Source organism: Xenopus laevis, chromosome 8S (genome assembly GCF_017654675.1).
Source record: "Xenopus laevis strain J_2021 chromosome 8S, Xenopus_laevis_v10.1, whole genome shotgun sequence".
Lineage (NCBI taxonomy): Eukaryota > Metazoa > Chordata > Amphibia > Anura > Pipidae > Xenopus > Xenopus laevis.
Window position 1 is genome coordinate 65,317,376 of NC_054386.1, and position 22,576 is coordinate 65,339,951.

The 22,576-nt window shown below is 39.8% G+C and overlaps 1 protein-coding gene across 1 annotated transcript in view; it reads left to right on the forward strand.

Annotated features, from left to right (window-relative positions):
• Positions 1-22,576, forward strand: part of fmr1.S (fragile X mental retardation 1 S homeolog) — a 36,390-nt gene that overhangs the window by 8,614 nt on the left and 5,200 nt on the right. Inside the window, 9 exon segments of the mRNA NM_001096495.1 lie at positions 120-268; positions 3,244-3,337; positions 9,799-9,915; positions 12,536-12,706; positions 12,813-12,891; positions 15,686-15,795; positions 18,129-18,215; positions 18,433-18,628; positions 19,389-19,565. Of these exon segments, the coding sequence (NP_001089964.1) occupies positions 120-268; positions 3,244-3,337; positions 9,799-9,915; positions 12,536-12,706; positions 12,813-12,891; positions 15,686-15,795; positions 18,129-18,215; positions 18,433-18,628; positions 19,389-19,565 (1,180 nt within the window).

The following is a 22,576-nucleotide window of genomic DNA, read 5'->3' on the forward strand; positions in this document are numbered from 1 at the left end:
CTCACATTTTTTGTGTAGATTTGTGAAAAAAACTCTATAATGTGAGAAACATTTTCAAAATGTATTTGAATTATAATTTATTCTTGCCTACTCCCTTTTCACTGTATCTTGTTCTTTAGTTTTATGTTATAGAATATGCAGCTTGTGATGCAACTTACAATGAAATAGTCACTATAGACCGGCTGCGATCTGTTAATCCCAACAAGTCTGCAACAAAAAACTCTTTTCACAAGGTTAAACTGGACGTTCCAGAAGATTTAAGGCAAATGTAAGTAGCCTTTCTAATGCTGGCACTGTGCCTTTTTCTAAGTGTTCCCGTGATAGCAGGCAGAGCAATTTATATTTATTAGGTTTCCCCCTGCAGTCCAAAAGCATTAGGTTTAAGGTTCTTACACACGGTTGTTTTTGCCTTGTGCTCCCATGCTTTAGTTTAGAACCCTTCAGCCATAGGGGAGCACAGGACTAAACACATCCGATTCTTTGTTATAGGTGCGTACTCATCGCTTATGTGCGGCTGTATGAGTGTGTCCATATCGAACAATTGGATGTGTTTAGTCTTGTGCTCCCCTGCGGCTGAAGTGATTAAAACGGAATGCAAGGGAGCACAGGGAAAAAACGTCAGTGCCCTAAACCTAATGTTTTTGGACTATCAACTTCCTACTAACACTAGTGATCCATTTGTTAAATGGGCAGAACAGAAAAAAGTTCTAAGTGTAGGGCCAGATGATTGTGGATTCTTTGCAGGCAGAGAATCCTGATGATTATATTGTGTTTTGAGGCACATTTCGAATTCATGTCAGTTTTTAAATACTCCCCTAAATGCCCATAAATTCGAAATTCGACCAATCGAAATTTACAGAATTTTTAAAACTCGGATAAATTAAATCGACCTGAAAACTTGAATTGAATTCGAAATTCGAAAGGGAAGAGCAGAAGAAAAAAAATGGGTAGCATAGGGAAGATCATGAAACAATGGATGTGAGATCAGAACTGGAAAGTGAGGAAAAAGCATAAGGCTAGGGGCAGGTGATTGCAGAATCCTCTCCCCTGTGGCTCCTTCGCTCCTGCTCTGCCTTTACCTGGAAGAATTGTTTCCACTTTGGTGCAGGCACACGGGGCAGATTTTGCCTGCGAAAAGCAACATTTAGCATTTCGAGCTAAATGCCAATCTGCCTTAAGAAACTAAGTGGAGCAGCAGGAGATTGCAGAGAATCTGCAATTATCTGGCCCTAGCCTTAGAACTCTTTTTTTGTTCTGCCCATTTAACAAATGGATCACTAGTGTTACTAGGAAGTAGATCTGACCATAATCACAGGTGTTTGGAATCAAAAAGATTAGACATTGGAAAAAATGGAAATTGATAAGGATTTATTGGGAAAACCTAAAGTTTTGTGTGCAGCTAAAGACAACAAGCCTTTTCCTTATCTAATCCACTGTTTTACAATATTGAGGTTCACATCCGGTTTGGACCTCTGATTTTTTTGTTTTAGGTTTATAGTTTTTTAAAGTCTGTTTTGGAAACTGTCCCACTGGCTTTTCGCTATTTCACCTGATTTCTATGTACAGCATGAGACAGCTTTTTACATTATGGCAGATTGGAGACACTATTGTGCACATTGTTTACCTATGCATTTTATATTATAAGATGGTCTTTATCAGGGTAAATATTAAGTCAGTCTAAGTACATGTAATCCTGCAAAGTTGTATACAGGTATAGGATCCGTTATCCGAAAACCCGTTCTCCAGAAAGCTCTGAATTATGGAAAGGCCGTCTCCCATAGATTCCATTATAATCAAATAATCCAAAATTTTAAAAATAATTTCCATTTTCTCTGTAATAATAAAACAGTACCTTGTATTGAGCCTAACGAATTAACAACTTCACTTTATATTCTTCTTCACCTCTCCCTGTAGTCCAGGGAGCTGCTGTGACCCTTAATACCCCTACCCTCTTCAACAGGGAGTTTCAGTTTTGGAATAAACTTCAGTGAAATCGACATGCTCGTGTCAGTCCGTTTTGAGTTCAGCTGTCTGTGGAGATCTTCTCATAACAGTGGGCAGTGTCCTGTAAAGGTCCCAGTCCAGATCCAAGGGAACTATCATTAAACACAGTCGGACCCCCAGCATTCATATTTAGGATGCTTTATGCTGGTAATGATACATGCTGGAAGGATGAAGCTTTGAGGCAATTTTCAGATATTTCACCAAAACTGCCAATTTTGGGAAAGCCTTTTGACTCAGTAGTTTGGAGCAGAAAGGCATGGGTACCAATTTTAGATTCGGTAGAATGTGTACTTTCCAAAAATAAATGGTTTTGAGGGTAAACAAATATTTCTGTGTTTTTACCCAACAAGAAATCAATCAATGTGTTGATTTTTCATTAGCTGAAGTTACCCACAGGACTATTTGTATGCGTTAACTTCATTTTGGGGCCTCTAAATGCCAAATACTTTGGTAAACCTATGTACAATGGGCACCAAACTGTTTGGAGGACCCCTGGCAATTATATTTAGGGTGTTTTTTCTTGGTACGCAATGATACACGGGCGATATGATGCTGAGGCAATTTTCATATATTTCACCAAAACCGCCAGTTTTGGGAAAGCCTTGTGACTCTGTAGTTTAGAGCAGAAAGGCATGGGTACCCATTTTAGATTTGGTAGAATGTCTACTTTCCAAAAAAATAACAGAAAATACCCCTAAAGTAAGAGAGAGCAAAATATTTCAAAAACGTCTGGCATTTCGCGTTACCAAAATTTTCAGTTCTGCTGGCACTTAAAGAGTTAAAAAGGTATGAAGATCCAAATTGCACAAATATTCGTTATCCGGAAAAACCACAGGTCCCGAGCATTCTGGATAACAGGCCCCATACCAGTATAACTTTTATATTCCTGCAGAAGTGTTTTCATTTACCACTAAATGACCTGACACTAAGGTTCTAGTTTGTGTAACTTGGAATACAGCCCTACTGAGTAATGGATGATGAGTGAACTGTGATACTTGGTTTAGCCATTAGGACACGGTGAACTCCTAGTAAATCTGTTGATTATCGGTCATCAGGTGTAATATTTACCATTGTCATCATCCCATAAATTTACTCTTCAGGACTATCAGGCGATTCTGTCAAGCAAAAATCCTCTCTAAGCATGAAAAGCAGTTTTCAGTTTTGCCAGACAAGTCTAATATTTTTTTTTCAATAAATAACTTGTGTGTATTTCTCATTAACAAATATATGTAATTTTAGGTGTGCAAAAGATTCAGCGCATAAAGATTTTAAAAAGGCTGTTGGTGCTTTTTCAGTATCGTATGATTCCGAAAACTACCAGCTTGTCATTCTGGTAAACTTTTCTTTTTCTTTTTTTTTTTTTTCATTTTAAAACTAAACCTAATAAAGCTCTACCAACGTTTATAGGAGTCACATTCTACAATGTTGTTCATTGATTGGTTTCTTTCATTATTGGGCTTAGGAGAACTTTTTAGATTTGAGTGGGTAATGTTATATCCTTATGGGGCGATTTGCTAACAGAAGTCTTTCTATATACTGTAATTCCTTAGCAGGAATGTAACACCAATATTTAATAGAAATTCCATTGAAACCCAACCCTGGTTCTTTAGTTAGGCTTTAGTTCTCCTTTAATGGGGGCGGTTCACCTTCTTGTCCTTGAATGCGGTTCACCTTTAAGTTAACTTTTAGGTTATAGAATTACCAATTCTAAGTAACTTTTCAAATTTTTTATATATTCTATTTTTTACAATTTTTTCTTTAATTATTTGCATTCTAGCTTTTAAATGGGGATCACTGACCCAATCTAAAGTAAATCCTCTTTAAAGAGATACTGACATCAGAAAATAACTTTTTTTTATTATCTATCATAACATTGTCTTTGAATGCTATTTATTATTTTGCCATAAAAGTATTTGCCTGATGCTTTTACCTTTCTTACTACCCTGTTCATCTATGAGGGGGCTGCCATATTTGTGGAGCCGTAGTCGGTTAGCATTAGAAACTCTGACTGACAGGTTAAAGGACCAGTAACATCAAAAAATGAAATAGTTTTAAAGTAATAAAAATATAATGCAGTGTTGCCCTGAACTAGTAAAACTGCTGTGTTTGCTTCATAAGCACTACTATTGTTTTTATAAACAAGCTGCTGTGTAGCCCTGGGGGCAGCCATTCAAGGGAGAAAAGGCTCAAGTGACAAGGCCGATAACAGATAATCTCTATAGAACATAAAAGTGATATCTGTTATCCACTAATTAACCTGTTTCATATAGCCTTTTTTCAGTTTCCACATTGCTACTCAGCAGCTTGTTTATATGAACTTTAGTAGTGTTTCTGAAGCAAACACGTTTGTTTTACCAGTGCAGGGCAACACTACATGATATTATCATTACTTTAAAACACTTTAATTTTTTGGTGTTACTGTTCCTTTAAAGGGATATTGTCATGGGAAAACATGTTTTTTTCAAAACGCATCAGTTAATAGTGCTGCTCCAGCAGAATTCTGCACTGGAATCCAATTCTCAAAAGAGCAAACTGATTTTATTATATTCAATTTTGAAATCTGACATGGGGCTAGACATATTGTCAGTTTCTTAGCTGCCATGTGACTTGTGCCTGCACTTTAGAATGGAACTACTTTCTGGCAGGCTGTTATTTCTCCTACTTAATGTAACTGAATCAGTCTCAGTGGGACTTGGCTTTTACTATTGAGTGTTGTTCTTAGATGTACCAGGGAGCTGTTATCTTGTGTTAGGGAATTTTATTGAAAGTAAAAACATTACAGAAAATTATATTAACATTTCAGAAACAGAAAAGCATCACATTATTAACCAACATTCATTCAATGAAAGTAAGTTCTCTTATCATTAAATCCTGTTTTGTTTCTGCCTGGCACTGCCACTTTCCTTACCCCTCCTTTTGACTTGGAATTTTGGGGTACACTCCTCACCCTCCAGGTCATTCTCAATATCCTCCTCTAGGGATTCCCATTCCCCCTCTTGACTCAAAACCTCCTCCCCACTCTCTTTTCCCTCTTTCCTCTTTCTGCTCCTTTTTCCCCAAGGCCCCAGCGTTCATCTTCTCTCTCTTTTCTTCCTCCCTGAGCCTCTCTTCCTCAGCCAGATCTCCCCAGCTCTTACCTTCTGGCAGAACAAACCTATTTCCTGTTGCTACCATTGTTTTTGGGGAGGTTTCTTTCTTTTTAATGGAGGCTTTCTTCCCCACCACTCTCCACTTCTCCTCTCTTCTTGGCTGACTGGCCCTCTGCTGCCCTACCCACCACCTTACTGCATGGGACACTGGATTCCAGCTGCACAACCTCCCTCACTGATCCCACCAATTCAGATGTTGGGACACCCTCCTCCACAATCTCCATTCTCTGGCCAATTTCCTCCTCTAAATTAGGGCAATCTCTAACAATGTTGTGCCAGGCATCAGGTGGGTATGTCCCAACTTCAAGCACAAATTGCAGTGTATTTCCTGTCATTCTTTACTGGGGTGGCCAGTTTCACCACAGAGGGCGCACTTCACCACTGGGCATTTAGCTGCAAAGTGCCTGTTTGGGCCACACCTGAAACACACCCTGGGTTGACCGGATAGAAGCAAACCCCACTGTCCTTACCAATAAAGAAAGAATTTGGGAACATGGAAATGTATGTGCAGTTTGACCTGTACCTTCCACCCTCCTATCCAGAACCCTCCTCATCATACAGTGAGGTAAGGGGGGATAGGACAGTGCATTGTCTCTTTAGCCAGACCATCACATCTTCCGGGGACACACACACTGTCTTAAACATAATGCTGACAGTCTTGGTCTCAGGCTGGGAGACTGGAATCCCACCCTCCCACTCTGGGGCTTCTCTCTTACCCTCATATTTGCGCCAGAACTCATCCAGCCTCTGAGACAGTTTGAAGCTAAGATCAAACATAGTGGGGGTCATTTATCAACACTGGGCAAATTTGCCCATGGGCAGTAACCCATGGCAACCAATCAGATTGCTGCATTCATTGTACTGCTTGCAGCTGGCTTTAAAAAGCTAATCAATGATTGGTTGCTATAGGTAACTGCCCGTGGGCAAATTTGCCCAGTGTTGATAAATGAGCCCCAGTGTCTGTGCCACTTACCAGCCCAAACACATCTGCAAGGGTAAAACCCAATGACTCTTTGATGAGATTTCTGGCTACAAACCTGCACCCTGGGAACTCACCCCTTTCCTTCACCCACTTAATTTTTACCTCATTCTTCCTCCTACTGGCCTGACTCTCACTCACCACAGAGAAATTCTGCCTTAACAGTCTCTTCCCGTCCCAGACACCTCTCCTCCCTTGTGCCCCTACACTCTCACTATTTACAGGATGATTCCCTGCACCCCTTGTGACACTGCCTTTATCAGCTATGTTCTCTCTTACTGCAGCATCATATACAGTTTTATTAATCAGTGGTGCAGCCATGTTGGTACTCCCTGTAGCCATGTTGGTACTCCCTGTAGCCATGTTGGTACTCCCTGCAGCCTTATCACACTGCACACTCGCACCTGACACACTGGTACCAGGCACACTCACTGCACTGGGCATGCTCACACCATTTATATTGCCATCAGTATTGGCACTAGTGCTGGGCACTGAAACAGTCTCTGGGAACTGGGAATCCACACACAAAGGCCCCACATTGACACCCACAGGAATCACAGTCTCTTTAGACAAAGAAAAGTCTTTAAGCAACTTTCAGTTCATTTTCCTCCATTTCCTGGAATCTCTTGCAATTTTTAAAAACCTCTTTCCAGGGCAGTATAACTGCCAGAACCCTGGTAATGTTATTCTCAATATCCTCCAAGTCATTAGACATGAAAACAATTTTCCTTATGGCTTTAGATCTCTGTCCCTTTAAGAGCACTCAATCCAGCCACCATGTTGCTAATGCTCCCCTGCAAAATGATTATTTGGCTGTGATTGGGCCCAGCTGAGCCCACAGTCTCTGGCTTCCCAGCGCCATTTCCAGCAGCCTCCTCTCCCCCATGATCACACAGGTGTATTGCTCCTACCTGGACCATTGCAGCAGCAGCAGGATTGGGCTTCTCTCTCAACGGCTCCTCAGCCACACAGCATGCAGTTTTGGCACTCTCCATGGCTTCCTCACAGCCTGCAGCACTTCCTTCCTGGCTCCCAGCATGCCTTACAGCAGCTTCCTGGTTTGCCTCTGAACTGCAACTCTCTGCAGCAACTTGGGCTTGTACATCCAGGGTATTCGCTTGCTTGGGAGACTCCATAACAGATGGAACACTGCATGTAGAGGTACTTTCTCCTTCCTTGCTGTCACTTGCAGCCATGGCCACCACCTCCTTGCACACCTGAACATTTTCAACTGCTGCTGCCAAACCGGGAGCAGTAGTCTTCTTCTTAGACCCCAAGCAGGTCCTCACTCCTTGGCCAGCAATGGCCGCCGTCTTCCTCATTTTGGAGGCATTTTTGGGGGAAAAACAATGCTCCCCCCAGATCCAAAATGGGCCTGGAAAAAACTCACAGCCTGGAGCTCTCACCAATGCAGGTGTTAGGGAGCTGCTATCTGGTTACCGTTCCATTGTTCTTTTGTTAGGCTGCTGGGGGCGAAGGGAGGGGGGTGATATAACTCCAACTTTCAGTACAGCAGTAAGGAGTTTATCAGAGCACAAGTCACATCACTGGGGCAGCTGGGAAACTGACAATATGTCGAGCCCCATGTCAGATTTCAAAATTGAATATAAAAAAATCTGTTTACTCTTTTTGAAAATGGATTTCAGTGCAGAATTCTGCACTATTAACTGATGCGTTTTGAAAAAAACGTGTTTTTCCATGACCGTATCCCTTTAAGAATGGACAGTCAGATTTAGGAACTTCAAGTGACAATTACCGTATATACTCGCGTATAAGCCGAGTTTTTCAGCACCCAAAATGTGCTGAAAAACTCAACCTCGGCTTATACACGGGTCATACCGTAGATATGCCCAGCAGTGCGACCCCCTGTGACCCGGCCCCAGCAGGACTGTCTGTGACGCCGCCCGGAGCAGGTCCAGGAGCTCCGGGCGGCGCGTCCTTCCCTGCCGGCGTTCGCTCCCAAAATGGCGGCGCCCATGGCCGCCACGTGGGTAGCGGCGCCGGCCGCTACCCACGTGGCGGCCATGGGCGCCGCCATTTTGGGAGCGAACGCCGGCAGGGAAGGACGCGCCGCCCGGAGCTCCTGGACCTGCTCCGGGCGGCGTCACAGACAGTCCTGCTGGGGCCGGGTCACAGGGGGTCGCACTGCTGGGCATATCTACGGTATCTACGCCGGCAGGGAAGGACGCGCCGCCCGGAGAGTGGACACAGTGAACCGTCCTGCAGCTCTTTCACAGGGCCCCTGGCGGCCATTGTTAAAAGGTCCTAAAGCTTGATTCCAAGTTTGCCAGCAGCAGAGTGCTATCTGTGGAGCTGTACATGTACATATAAATTGCCTTGTCACTCCCCTTTCATTCTGTCATCATTACGCCAGGTACATAGGGCGGAGAACAATGCTGCCTGGCAAGTTCTTGCTGTTGTCAGATAGAAACATGCCAAGCTTGTGACTTATGGTGGGAGTCACAGGGAACTCCAACATTCAAATGTACTGGGTGCCAGTATGTGAGGTTCAATGGCTATTTATAACCTGGCCCACACTGATCCTTCTCAGGGTAAGCATATTTTTGCAGTGTCATGTTCCTGCTGATGGAATTATGGGGAGGCTCTTTTAAATAGTTTTAGATAGATTTCTATGCCATAAAACATGATTACACATTTACACATTCACATTTTGAAATCTGACATGGGGCCCCTAGGCTTATACACGAGTCAATAAATTTTTCCAGTTTTCTTAGGTAAATTAGGTACCTCGGCTTATACACGGGTCGGCTTATACACGAGTATATACGGTACTTATAAAAGCAGAACTATCAGCGAAAAACGATCAACATGACCTATAGGTAACTTTAAATGTAGATTAATATTTGACTACAAATGTATTTTTATTGCCACTTTTTATTACTCATCTTTCTGTTCAGGCCCTCTCCTATTTATATTCCAGTCTAAATTGGTGTATGGTTGCTAGGGTAACTTGAACCCTAGCAACGAGTGCTGAAATTGCAACTGGCGAGCAGCTGAATAAAAAGTTTTATAACTCAAAAACCCACAAAACAACTGCAAATTATCTCTGATTACCACTTTCTACATCATACCAGAAGTTAACTCAAAGGTGAACAACCCCTTCAACACTTTTTAACTTTTGATTTTTTTAATTTACTTGAGTGAGCAAAATAAAAATAACAAATTTAGATACTTTTATTTTTTCCATACTCCTGATTTTCTAGCCTATTCTATGTAGGTGTGAGGACAATGGAACATGTTATCAAGGAAAACCCATGCAGTATAGATTGTAAGCATTCCATTCTCTGGGACCCTAGCCCAAAGCTGTTCATTCATTAAAAGATTAATTTGTTTAGTGAGGTTGCCAAATAAATCATCAAAATGGGGACCTATGCAGAGCCCAAGGATACCCTTGACACCCTTGGGGGCTCAAAACAGTGGGTTGGGGGGTGGTGATCAGTGAGGATAACTTGGGATGTTCTGTTTTTTGTAATTGGAGTTGTGTGTTTTGTACCACAAAGAGGAGCTCTTATAGCATGGATTATTTGGATATCATTAAAAAGAACATCTGAACAGGGAAATGTGTCATGAAATCCGTTTTGTTTTTGAGTTTGGCATAAAACTAGAACCATTTCTGACCTAGGACTTTCCCTTTTTATGCTGCAGTCTGTTAATGAAGTAACTATAAAAAGGGCAAATATGCTGTGTGACATGCATTTCCGAAGCCTTCGTACCAAACTCTCTCTTATGTTGAGAAATGAAGAAGCCAGCAAACAGCTTGAGGTAAGTTGAGTTTGACATGCATTTATTTAAAGGTGAAATATAGAACTTTTCTAAGTATCCATTACCTTGTATTTATTTTTTTTTTTCTTGCATAAAATGTAAAGTAGATAATTCTATGCATAGACATTTTCCTCTGTGTATGTTTATAGAGATATGAAAAGGGTATGACCTAATCTGCTTGTCACTCCTGAGACATGTGAGATGCCAGTGATGCCCCTTCCTATTGGTTTATGAATAATGCTACAGCTTTCATTTAACTTGCAGGCATTTTAATTCTCTTTTTACAATTTAAGAAGAGTTTGTTTTCATTTAAAGTGGACCTGTCACCCAGACACACAAATCTGTATAATAAAAGTCCTTTTCAAATTAAACATGAAATCCAATTTCTATTTTTTATTAAAGCATTCATGACTGTTGTAAGCTCATTTAAAAATCTCAGCTGTCAATCAAATATTGTCTGCCCCTCCTCTATGCTTAGGCATAGATGCGGGGCAGACAATTACTTTCAATTTCCATTCAGCGCTTCCTAGAGGTCACTGCTCTCCACACATTCCCCTGTTCTCTTTACCATTTAATTGTGTAGTCAGGGCATGGGGATGGACCTCCGCTCACCCATTCTGGTGCACAAACAAGATTCTGAGATGATGCAAGGCTTGCCTTAATAACAGTGTCCACAAAATGGCTGCTGCCTGCTTGCTATAATTTTGAATTCCCAGACTGAAGGAAACAAGATTCAAATAATTTATATAGTGTAATTAAAGTTTATTTTGCTTGACTAATGTGATAAAATAGGATTTTGAATAATTTTTCTGGGTGACGGGTCCCCTTTAAGGACATTTATATTGCAGTCATGTTGCCAACATGCAACTTAACCACTTAATAAGTGCCAAGCACACTGGCAATGTGCTGATGCAAATTGTGAAGTGGCCATGCTTTGTACCACAGTCATGAAATTGGTTCCTTCATGCTCCCTGCTTCTGTCCACGTAGCTCTTTAGAAGGGATGTGAATGAAGTGGACATCAGCATGGCTTACTCTCTAATGCATATCTGTGCTTTAAAGGAATTGTTCAGTGTAAAAATAAAAACTGGGTAAATAAATAGGCTGTGCAAAATAAAAAATGTTTCTAATATAGTTAGTTAGCCAAAAATGTAATATATAAAGGCTGGAGTGATTTGATGTATAACATGTCAGTCTGAATACTACTTCCTGCTTTTCAGCTCTCTTGGTTTACACTGACTGGCTACCAGGCAGTAACCAATCAGAGACTTGAGGGGGGGGGCACATGGGTCATATCTGTTGTTTTTGAATCTGAGCTGAATGCTGAGGATCAATTACAAACTCACTGAACAGAAATGTACCATGTGGCCTCCCTTCAAGTCGCTGACTGGCTCAGAGTTATAGAGCTGAAAAGCAGGAAGTTGGATTCTGGCTGTTTCATTAGACATCTGTACACTCCAGCCTTTATATATTACATTTTTGGCTAACTATATTAGAAACATTTTTTATTTTGCACAGCCTATCTATTTACCCAGTTTTTATTTTCACACTGAACTGTTCCTTTAAAACCCCCATAGTTCAGAAGGGAGATAGCTCTTTCAACTGTGTAAACATACAACAAGCCACAGAACAACATTAATGTATGTAGGAAAAGTTATCATTTTGATTTTTAATATTCTTTATTTAAAGCGATACTGTCATGGTAACGCATCCATTAATAGTGCTGCTCCAGCAGACTTCTGCACTGTAAATCTGTTTCTCAAAAGAGCAAACATTTTTTTATATTTAATTTTGAAACCTGACATGGGGCTAGAGGTATTGCCAGTTTCCCAGCTGCCCCCAGTCATGTGACTTGTGCTCTGATAAACTTGAGTCACTCTTTACTGCTGTACTGCAAGTTGAAGTGATATCACCCCCCCCCCCCCCCCCGAAGCCTAACAACAGAACAATGGGAAGGTAACTATATAGCAGCTCCCTAACACAAGATAACAGCTGCCTGGTAGATCTAAGAACAGCACTCATTAGTAAAATCCAGGTCCCACTGCAACAGAAGGAGAAACAGTAGGAGAAACAACAGCCTGCCAGAAAGCAGTTCCATCCTAAAGTGCTAGCTCTTTCTGAAAGCACATGACCAGACAAAATGGCCTGAGATGTAGAGTGAATTATTTGCAGTGTAATTTAGAAATAAAAAGCACACCATAAAAATCATGACAGAATCCCTTTAAGGAAATAAAAGTGGCAGTAAACCTCCTTATTCAATGTAAGTTGAATGGATAGGCTTGTGCTGAGCATACTTTTTTAACCTATTGTTTTAATATACTATAGATTCTATAATCTGTATAGTTATGCTATATAGTAATTTGTTGAGCTACACAGGGCAAATAGACAGATTGAAGTTTCTCCATGTTTGGTCCTTGCTTCCGGGCCCTCCCAGGAGTGTTTATAGTCCCTTTAAATATTGTGAAATAACAAGTAATATAACCTGATGTGTAGGCAAAGTATTCTTGACCTTTATTTATCCACAAATCTTTACTTAGCGCAACATTTGCCATTATTATAGGCTATTTTATTACTGCCAATGAGGAGATGTTTATAAAACTGCCTTATTAAATTGTTTGCAGAGCTCTAGGCAGTTAGCCTCCAGATTTCATGAGCAGTTCATAGTTCGAGAAGATCTGATGGGGCTTGCCATTGGTACTCATGGTGCCAACATACAGCAGGCCAGGAAAGTTCCTGGGGTGACAGCAATTGATCTTGATGAAGACACATGCACATTTCATATTTATGGAGAGGTAAGAAACTGCATTTTAGTAAATGTTCTATTAAAATTCATGATTTAAGGCAAGAACAGTGGTTATTATATTAAAATCGGACATTAACCATGATGTAAAAATTTAGGACCAAGAAGCTGTTAAGAAAGCCAGGACCTACTTGGAATTTGCAGAAGATGTTATACAAGTTCCTAGAAACTTAGTTGGTAAGTAAGTTTACTCCGTCCTAATCAATGATCATAGGTTCTCGTATATGCTCTCAGGCTTGTCATTTTTCCCACTAGGTATGTTTTAGATTTGTTTTCCTTTAAAATATACTCTTATGTCTAATACAGAGATCCATAGCGAGAGGATCCTGCTGTTGTATATATTTCAATACTATAAACACTCTTCTTCTCTTCACAGTCAATGTGGAGATTATTAATAATACAACGTACTCAAGATTATATTAATACAATAATCTCTCATAAGTAAGTCGCTGGAGACCCTGGGCAGGCTGGGGGCTGTGAAAAGCCCAAGGAGGGCCACATTTGTGTTCTCAAGTTTGGAGACACAAAGCAGTATCCTCTTGTGTTTTAGCACAAATGTATTTCTATTAGCAAGTAACGTTATTTACAGTGGGTCAGTAGACCTTTAGTAAACTGTTCTTGTTATTATATAACCTCCCCTTAGTTTTACTTTGTCACTAAACCAGCATTTTAATGTATTTGTAAAGGCACTCAAACCTCAAATATTGTCCATGACTATAGGGAAAATATCAAAAACCAATAAGGACCGCTCCAAACTCACCACCCCTTGGCTGCTCCCCTGTGTTCCCAAGTGCTCAGTCCGCAGCATCCCCACTGCCAACATATGATACATGAACAGGAGGACGACACTCCGGTAAAAAAGCTGAAGGTGCTGCAGAAATACATGGCCTTACGTGTTTCGGGAACACACTTCCTTAGTCATAGGGAAAATATACTATATTATATGAACTTCTAGAAATAAATATAATGTATTTTTTTAACATAGGTGTACCTAATTCCACGGTTAAAAGGAAACCATTATCGTCTATATATGCATTTAACCACACTCCTTAGGCTCACGTTGTCATGCAATCCCTTTCTCACCTTGTTCCATTTTAAAGAATCTATGCACAATCCCCTAGGGAAGCAGAATCCATAACTATTATTAATACAGAACCTTGCTGCATAAAATAGCTTGTCCAGTATGATGAAAAGTTCCATTTCTTCTTGTTTATCTTTATACAAATCAGTACTCTTAAAAGGGTGGTTCACATTTAAGTTAACTTGTAGTATGTAATAGAATGGCCAATTCTTAGCAACTTTTTCATTGTTTAAATTTTTGCCTTTTACTTCTGACTCTTTCCAGCTTTCAAATGAGAGTCACTGACCCCTTCTAAAAACAAATGCTCTGTAAGGCTACACGTGTATTGTTATTGCTACTTTTTATTACTCATTTTTCTATCCAGGCCTCTCCTATTCATATTCCTGTCTGTTGTTCAAATCAGTGCGTGGTTGCTAGGGGAATTTAGACCCTAGCAACCAGTTTGGTGAAACTGCAAACTGGAGAGCTGCTGAATAAAAAGCTAAATAACTCAAAAACCACAAATTATAAAAAATGAAAACCAATGGCAAATTGTCTCACAATATCACTCTCTACATCATACTAAAAGTTATTTCAAAGGTGAACAACCGCTTTAAAGTGGACCTGTCACCCAGACTCAAAAATCTGTATAATAAAAGTCCTTTTCAAATTAAACATGAAATGCAATTTCAATTTTTTTAAAGAATTCATAGCTGTTGTAAGCTCATTTCAAAGTCTCAGCTGTCAATCAAATATTGTTTGCCCCTCCTCTATGCCTTTGGCATAGAGGCGAGGCAGACAATTACGTTCACTTTCCATTCAGCACTTCCTAGATGTCACTGCTCTCCCCACATTCCCCCGTTCTCTTCACCATTTAATTGTGTAGCCAGGGAAAGGGGATGGACATCAGGTCCCCCATTCTGGTGCACAAACAAGATTCTGAGATGATGCAAGGCTTGCCTTAATAAGAGTGTCCACAAAATGGCTCCTGCCTGCTTGCTATAATTATGAATTCCCAGACTGAAGGAAACAAGATTCAAATAATGTATACAGTGTAATTAAAGTTAATTTTGCTTGACTAATGTGATAAAATAGAATTTTGAATAATTTTTCTGGGTGACGGGTCCCATTTAACACTGTATCAAAAAAATGCTTGCCCACAGAAGAGGAAAACTTTTTGTTCTACAAAAAATGCAACAAGTTTATTAATATATACAAGGTCGTAATGTGAGGCATACATGTGGAGGCTTATTTATCAACATTCACATTTTAGTGGATTTTGAGGTTTTTGAAACCACGACTAAACTCCCTTTCTCTAAAACCACGAATGAAATTTATTAAAAGATCCAAATTTAAAAAGCACGAATGGAAAAATGAATGATGTGCTAAAAAATCAGAATACCTCAAAAACGTCTAAAAATTCAAGTTTTCTGTACATCCCTAGCGGGAAAAAAAAACTGAAAACCTCTAAAAGTCAGATTTAATTAAAAGAGGTCCAATAAGATCAGCACAGCTCCCGTTCACTTCTATAGCACCTTGACAAGTTTTACTAGGGGAAGCTTTGCATTACAGGTTTCCATGGTTTTTACACTTCATAAATCTCAACTTTTTAGAGCTTTTAAGAAATGCAGAAAGATGACATTTTTAGAGATTAGTGGGAAAAAAATAGAAATTCAATTGTTAGTAAATAGGCTCCTTAAAGTCGGGGATACCATTGTTGCTGATTTTACTTAAAAGGATTGGTTAGGAACATTTTTTCTGACCTCCCAAGATCTTCATAGTGCTTTGCATCATATCATTCATTAATCCCTCATAAAACCATCCCTTAAGAAATCATTTTTATTTGTACCGATATAGAATATTCCTGTATACAGAAATAAAACTTCTGAGCACGTGTTTTGTTCATATTAGGCAAAGTCATTGGGAAAAATGGAAAGCTCATTCAGGAAATTGTGGATAAATCTGGTGTTGTTCGAGTCCGAATTGAAGCTGAAAATGATAAGAATATTTCCCAGGAAGAGGTATAATTTAAGTGCATTTTCATACTATGATGTAATTTTTAATGTGATGGCATCCCCAACAGTGTACAACAGACTATATCCCTAGTGACCTATTATACAAATATATTACCAGTATGTGCTAAGTTTAGATGCATTGAATGAGCTTACCGCTGTACACAGTGGGCTCAGGTGCACACATCCCAGACCTGCAGCAAGGGGAGCAGATACCAGGAAACTTGAAAAGAGGCTGGCACAAGCCTGGACCCACGAAATTAAACCAGAGTCAGATTGTAAAAGGATTATAGCTTACATTTTATTTTCCATAATTAAGAACCACGGCCTGACACGTTTCGTGTCTATCAAGGACACTTAGTCATAGGCAGAAACTTGAAAAGAGGCTGGCACAAGCCTGGACCCACTAAATAGTAAAGTCAGATTGTAAAAGGATTAAAAAAAGCTTACATTTTATTTTCCATATTTAAGAACCAGGCCTGACGTGTTTCATGTCTACCAAGGACACTTAGTCATATGACTAAGTGTCCTTAGTAGACACGAAACGCGTCAGGCTGTGGTTCTTAATTATGGAAAATAAAATGTAAGCTTTTTTTAATCCTTTTACAATCTGACTCCGGCTTTACTATTTAGTGGGTCCAGGCTTGTGCCATCCCTAGTGACCTAAACAGACCATATACTGTCCCTTAGGGATTTAGAGAACAATGATTTTTATGACTTTTTCATCTCTGTGAGAGATGCTTCTTTTAAAAGTTATTTCATGTTAAATCCATACTTATCTCACCATGTTCCTGGTAGTTTAGCCATTGGAAGCACCAGAGTCTTTGGATGAGGTTACCCTGTTAGAGCAAACATTGATGAGTGAATACGCACAAACATATGGAAAATGAAGGCTCACTTTACAGAATAACCTATTCCAAAATGTTTCATAGAACATATACTTATACATAATTGTTAGTGCTTGACTCTTTAGTGCGGTTATTGTGTTGAGTGGTTATCTTTCTGAATCCACTTTGTGTAACTAATGAATACGTTCTGCATGGTCCCACTGTCATTGCTTCTGCTCACACTACTGTTAAATGGGTTTGCTTTGTTTCTTGAATAACCCTGCAGCAGGTTAGACACAGATCCGTTGATGCGGAAACAAAAGCAGAGTAAAGTAAGAAAGTAGAATGCTAATTGTTATCTTAAACGTTCACAAATAGGCCTGTGGTTACTATCCCATATATAATAGGTGTATCGCTAACTGTTGTAATTGACTTTTATATAGCTCTAACATCTTCTACAGCACTGTATAGAGATTGTACATTCACTTAAGTCCCTCCCCCAGCAGAGTTACGGTACCTTTCACACCAAATATCATACATTTACTCAGGAGCAAATTAAAGGGGTGTTTCACCTATTAAGGAATACTGACACGAGTAAACACATGAAAATCAAGACAAACGTCCCCTAAAGCCATCCCCAGCCCAGGAGTATCAGAGAGGAGAAGAAGCTACAATGGTTTCCATGTGTAATGCTGGGCTAGGGACAGCTTGATCTTTCCATAGACTAATTACTAATGAAAATAGCCTATGGAAGGATAATACTGCCTTCAGCCCACTGTGACTGACACAACTGTAGAGGATCCTTTGGTAAGTGCTGCTGGGTTGAGTTTAGCTTTGTGAGGCATTTGGCTTGCTATATTTTTGTGCCACAACACTTCAGTAATACACAATTCTAGGGGATTTCATAGCAATGTGTCAGTCCCTTATAGTTTACATTTATTAGGTTATAATGACCTAATTTGCAATTGGTTTTATTGTTTGTTTATGATTTCCCTTTCTCTCCTGCCACTTTCCAGCTTTCAGATTGGGTCACTGACCCCAGCAGCCATAAAACTATTGCTGTAAGAGATTAGAATATTATTTTTACTTTGCATTTTTTTTCTCCTATCCAGGCCCTCTACTTTTCATATCCTAGTCTCACTTTAAATCCTCTACCTGGTTGCTAGGGTAAAATGGACACTAGCTACCAACCTAGCTGGTTGAAAATCCAGAAAAATCTGAAAAGTCAAAATTGATAACAATTAAGACCCATTGAATTTTTTCTCAGAATGTCACTGTCTTCATCATATGAACTGTTCCTTTAAAGGTGAACTCCCCCTTTATCCTTCCTGTTTTGTGGGAAACTGGAGTAAACCCCAACAAGCATAAGAAGAACTTACTCTCAGTCCTACTTGTTGTCTTACCCCTGTTCTTTGTTGAAAGTGTAGCCAACTGATATTTATGCACTCTATTTCAATTCCTTAACATTTTATAGAAATTTTATTAAAAGAAAATCTTTTTTTTTTTTTTTTTTAGGGAAATGTTCCCTTTGTATTTGTGGGAACAAAGGACAGCATCACCAATGCAACTGTTCTTTTGGATTACCATCTTAACTACTTAAAGGTAATACTTATTATCCATATAGATGACTTTTTAATACAGGCCTATGAGAATGACAACACGTGTAATAAGTGGCCCACTTATTCAATGTTTCCAAAATATTTGTCAATTGAAAAAAAAAGATATTTGCAATTTGCCTGTGGCAGGGCTGTTCAACTGGTGGTCCATGGGTGTTCTGCCATAGTTATGATTTTTTCATTTATTGTACTGTATACATCAGGAAGTGGACCAACTGCGCTTGGAAAGGTTACAAATTGATGAGCAACTTCGACAAATTGGAGCAAGCTCAAGGCCTCCATCAAATCGACCCGATAAGGAGAAGGGATATTTGAGTGAAGACTGTAGTGGCACTGTGAGAGGAAGCCGACCTTACAATAACCGAGGCCGCAGTAGAAGGGGCACAGGTTATGCCTCTGGTAAGAATAAGTGCTGTTTAATGCTGTTCTGTAGTATTTAATTTTCCCAATACCATTCACTGTGATCTAGAACACTTTTTAATATAAAGGTAAATGTAAAACGGTGTAACATAATAAGTTAGGTTGAAAAAAGACATGCGTCTGTCAAGTTCAACCGTTAAAATTTTATAACCAGCCTAACTGCTAGTTGATCAAGAGGAAGGTGAAAAACCCAATTTTAAGCCTGAGAGGGTGAAAAATTACTCCAAAATGGCAATCGTGTAACAATGCTTTGTTGCATTACGTAAAAAAATAGCAATTTTAGGCAATACAAAAGAGAAATTTATTAAATGAACCAAAGAATATACATATATTTTACTACTTAAAAATGAGAAACAACTGCAGTTCCTTAATTTTGTATCTGTGATTCTGTTACATTGGGGGTGCAGACAATTATGATTATGACACAAAATCTATAAATGAGTAGAATATAGTTATAAATGGTATATTTTTACGCCACAGAAACTCCCTTTTGGTTTTTCTAAATTTTAGCCCTCAGCCCTCCTGAACCACATAAATTGCCAGCTGAATATCATGCTGTGCCTTCATATCCTTTGCAAGAATGCAGAACTCTGTAGCAGGGTCTGCGGCCACCATCTTGGCTGTCAATCACTTTGGCTGATTGGATGTCTGTGAATGGACAGTATGGGCACTATTTGCCAAAAAGCTTTTTGATATGAAACCCCTGTAAATATGTTGTATTTCCCCATTTCTGGGACAGGTACAAATTCAGAAGCATCAAATGCCTCAGAGACAGAATCAGACCACCGAGATGAACTTAGTGATTGGTCATTGGCTCCAGCAGAGGATGACCGAGATAATTATCACCGAAGGGGGGATGGACGACGACGAGGGGGAATGCGAGGGCAAGGCATGAGAGGGCGTGGAGGATTTAAAGGTAACTTTTTTTTTTGTGATCAGTGACATTTTTTATGTAAAGTACAACAGTGCGTAGACACGTACATGTGTTGTATAGTATTGCCTATAGTAATAGGCAAAAGTCGACCAGGTTCAGTGAACCATAGCCATAATATTTGCTGTTTGTTACACTGTAATGGACCAGGATATACTTTCAGCTTCAGCTATGCTTTAGGTTCTCAAGCCAAATTGTGGCATGGCCTCACTTGACAGCAGGAAAGTGGTCTGACTTCACTGGGGACATAACCAGTTAAACAGGGCTGTAAATTAGAATAGTGCTATTCCACTGAAGGTAGCACAATTGTTTAGGAAAATGAGAGGATACAGTGGCCCTATAATAGTGTCAGTAGCATCACCACAGATATAGACTAAGTTGAAAACTAGTTCTAATAATAAAATCACCGCAGAATTCAACCCTTAATAGAAAAATTGCCTACCCTACGTTGGCCCCCCAGCCTAGTTGCCCCCTACGTTGGCCCCCCAGCCTAGTTGCCCCCACCCCCAGGTAAATGCCCTTAACTTTCTACTTCCCCCTTGATGCAGATTCAGGGATGGCAGTTAACAGCAGCCATCTTCCGGGTCTTCGGTAGACCCGGAAGATGGCTGCCGTGAACTGCCATCCCTGAATCTGCACCAAGGGGTAAGTAAAAAGTTAGGGGCATTTCCCTGGGTTAGCAGCTATGCTGGGATGAGGGGGGAAAGGGAGGTGGTCTACGTAGGGTGGAGGAGTAACATTTTTTTCAGTAAGGGTTGAATTTTCCTTTAAGATGATCTATTTGCTTCATTTTTATCTAATATGGTTACAGTGCAACTTAAAACATTTAACTCTCAACCTATAGGCAGTTCATAATGGAAAACTAAAGAAAGGGGCTCTTTTGTTTTACTACATAGGGTTGCTGTTCCAATTCTTATAGACATCAGACCTGTGTAGATTAAGGTGAGCAGCCCTATTGTACCTTATGGGTTTGTGCATTGTTACAGACTCTTGTAATTAGCCCAGAGTAAACCATTTTACTGCGCTGGGTTTCCCAGGCAAATACAATTTGTGTTCATTAGTTAATGGGGTGGATTTTTTGGAGTTAAGGATTGAGGGTATGGATCTGGGCTACTTTATGCATTTGACCAACCTAATTTATCACAGGTTGTCTGGGACTTTAGTAGCTTTGCAAATTTCGAATAATAGCAGTCCGTCATCACTAACCTGATCAATCACTGTTTTTGTAGAAATTATATTTCTACATGGTAAATAATTTACTATTTAACTAGTATGTGTGTAATAAATCCAACAGACCCAACAATCAGCGTGGAGTTCAATTAGTAAGGCCATTTGTTCTGTGAAAACACATGCCAATTATGGTCCTTATTTAAGGAAGAAAGACAGCAAATGTTGTGCATGCTGGTTATAGTGTATTTCTCTCTGAAAATCTGAGTAAAATGGGTCCTTCCAGACATTGTTCAGAAGAACAGTATACTTTGATTAAAAAGTTTATTGGAGATGGGAAAATATATAAAGAAGTGCAGAAAATGATGGGCTGCTCCAAACCTGAAACATAGTAACATAGTAAGTAAGGTTGAAAAAAGACACACGTCCATCAAGTTCAACCTTTTAGTTTTTGGAGGTTTTTTTGATCTGCCTAACTGCTAGTTGATCCAGAGGAAGGCAAAAAAAAAAACATCTGAAGCCTCTCCAATTTGCCTCAGAGGGGGAAAAAATTCCTTCCTGACTCCAAAATGGCAATCGGACTAGTCCCTGGATCAACTTGTACTATGAGCTATCTCCCATAACCATGTATTCCCTCACTTGCTAAAAAATAATCCAACCCCTTCTTAAAGCTATCTAATGTATCGGTCTGTACAACTGATTCAGGTAGAGAATTCCACATCTTCACAGCTCTCACTGTAAAAAAACCCTTCTGAATATTTAGGCGGAACCTCTTTTCTTCTAATCGGAATGGGTGACCTTGTGTCAGCTGGAAAGACCTACTGGTAAATAAAGCATTAGAGAGATTATTATATGATCCCCTTATATATTTATACATAGTTATCATATAAGCTAAGCGCCTCTTCTCCAGCATGAACATCCCCAATATGGCCAGTCTTTCCTCATAGCTAAGATTTTCCATACCTTTTACCAGCTTAGTTGCCCTTCAATGTACCCTCTCTAATACAATGTCATGTTTGAGTGATGGAGACCAAAACTGTACGGCATATCGGGCCTTACCAGTGCTCTATACAGTGGAAGAATGACCCCCTCCTCATGTGACTCTATGCCCCTTTTAATACAGCTCAAGACCTTATTTGCACTTGATGCTGCTGACTGGCATTGCTTGCTACAGCCAAGTTTATCATCTACAAGGACTCCATGGTTCTTTTCCATAATGGATTTGCCTAGTGCATTCCCATTAAAGCTGGCCATAGTCGCAAAGATCCGATCGTAAGAATCATCTCATCTCCCGACCTGCCCTTAACCATTCAGATCAAATAAAGTACAAAAGAACAGTTCAGCCGATCTTCTGCCCCTGACAGCAATCATACGAAAGTTATGTCTGACCAAAGCTAGTGATAATCTCCCACTAAAAATCATACGATCGGCAATACACGCAGAGATATTATAGGCAGCCGACAGAAATCTTTTAACCTGTCCGATCGACCAAACGACTATCTCCGCCAGACAAAAAATGTCTGGACTCTCCATACACGTTCCGAAAATCGTACGAATCCTCGATTCTACTATCAGATCTTTGCGTCTATGGCCAGCTTAAGGGTATAAGTGGCTTCGATATTTTTACATCCCAGGTGTATGACTTTACATTTATCAACATTGAATCTCATTTGCCAATTAGCCGCCCAGATTGCCAGTTTGTCAAGATCGTGTTGCAAGGATGCCACATCCTGGATGGAATTAATTGGGCTGTATAGTTTTGTCATCTGCAAACACTAATACATTACTTACAACACCCTCCCCAAAGTCATTAATGAACAAGTTAAATA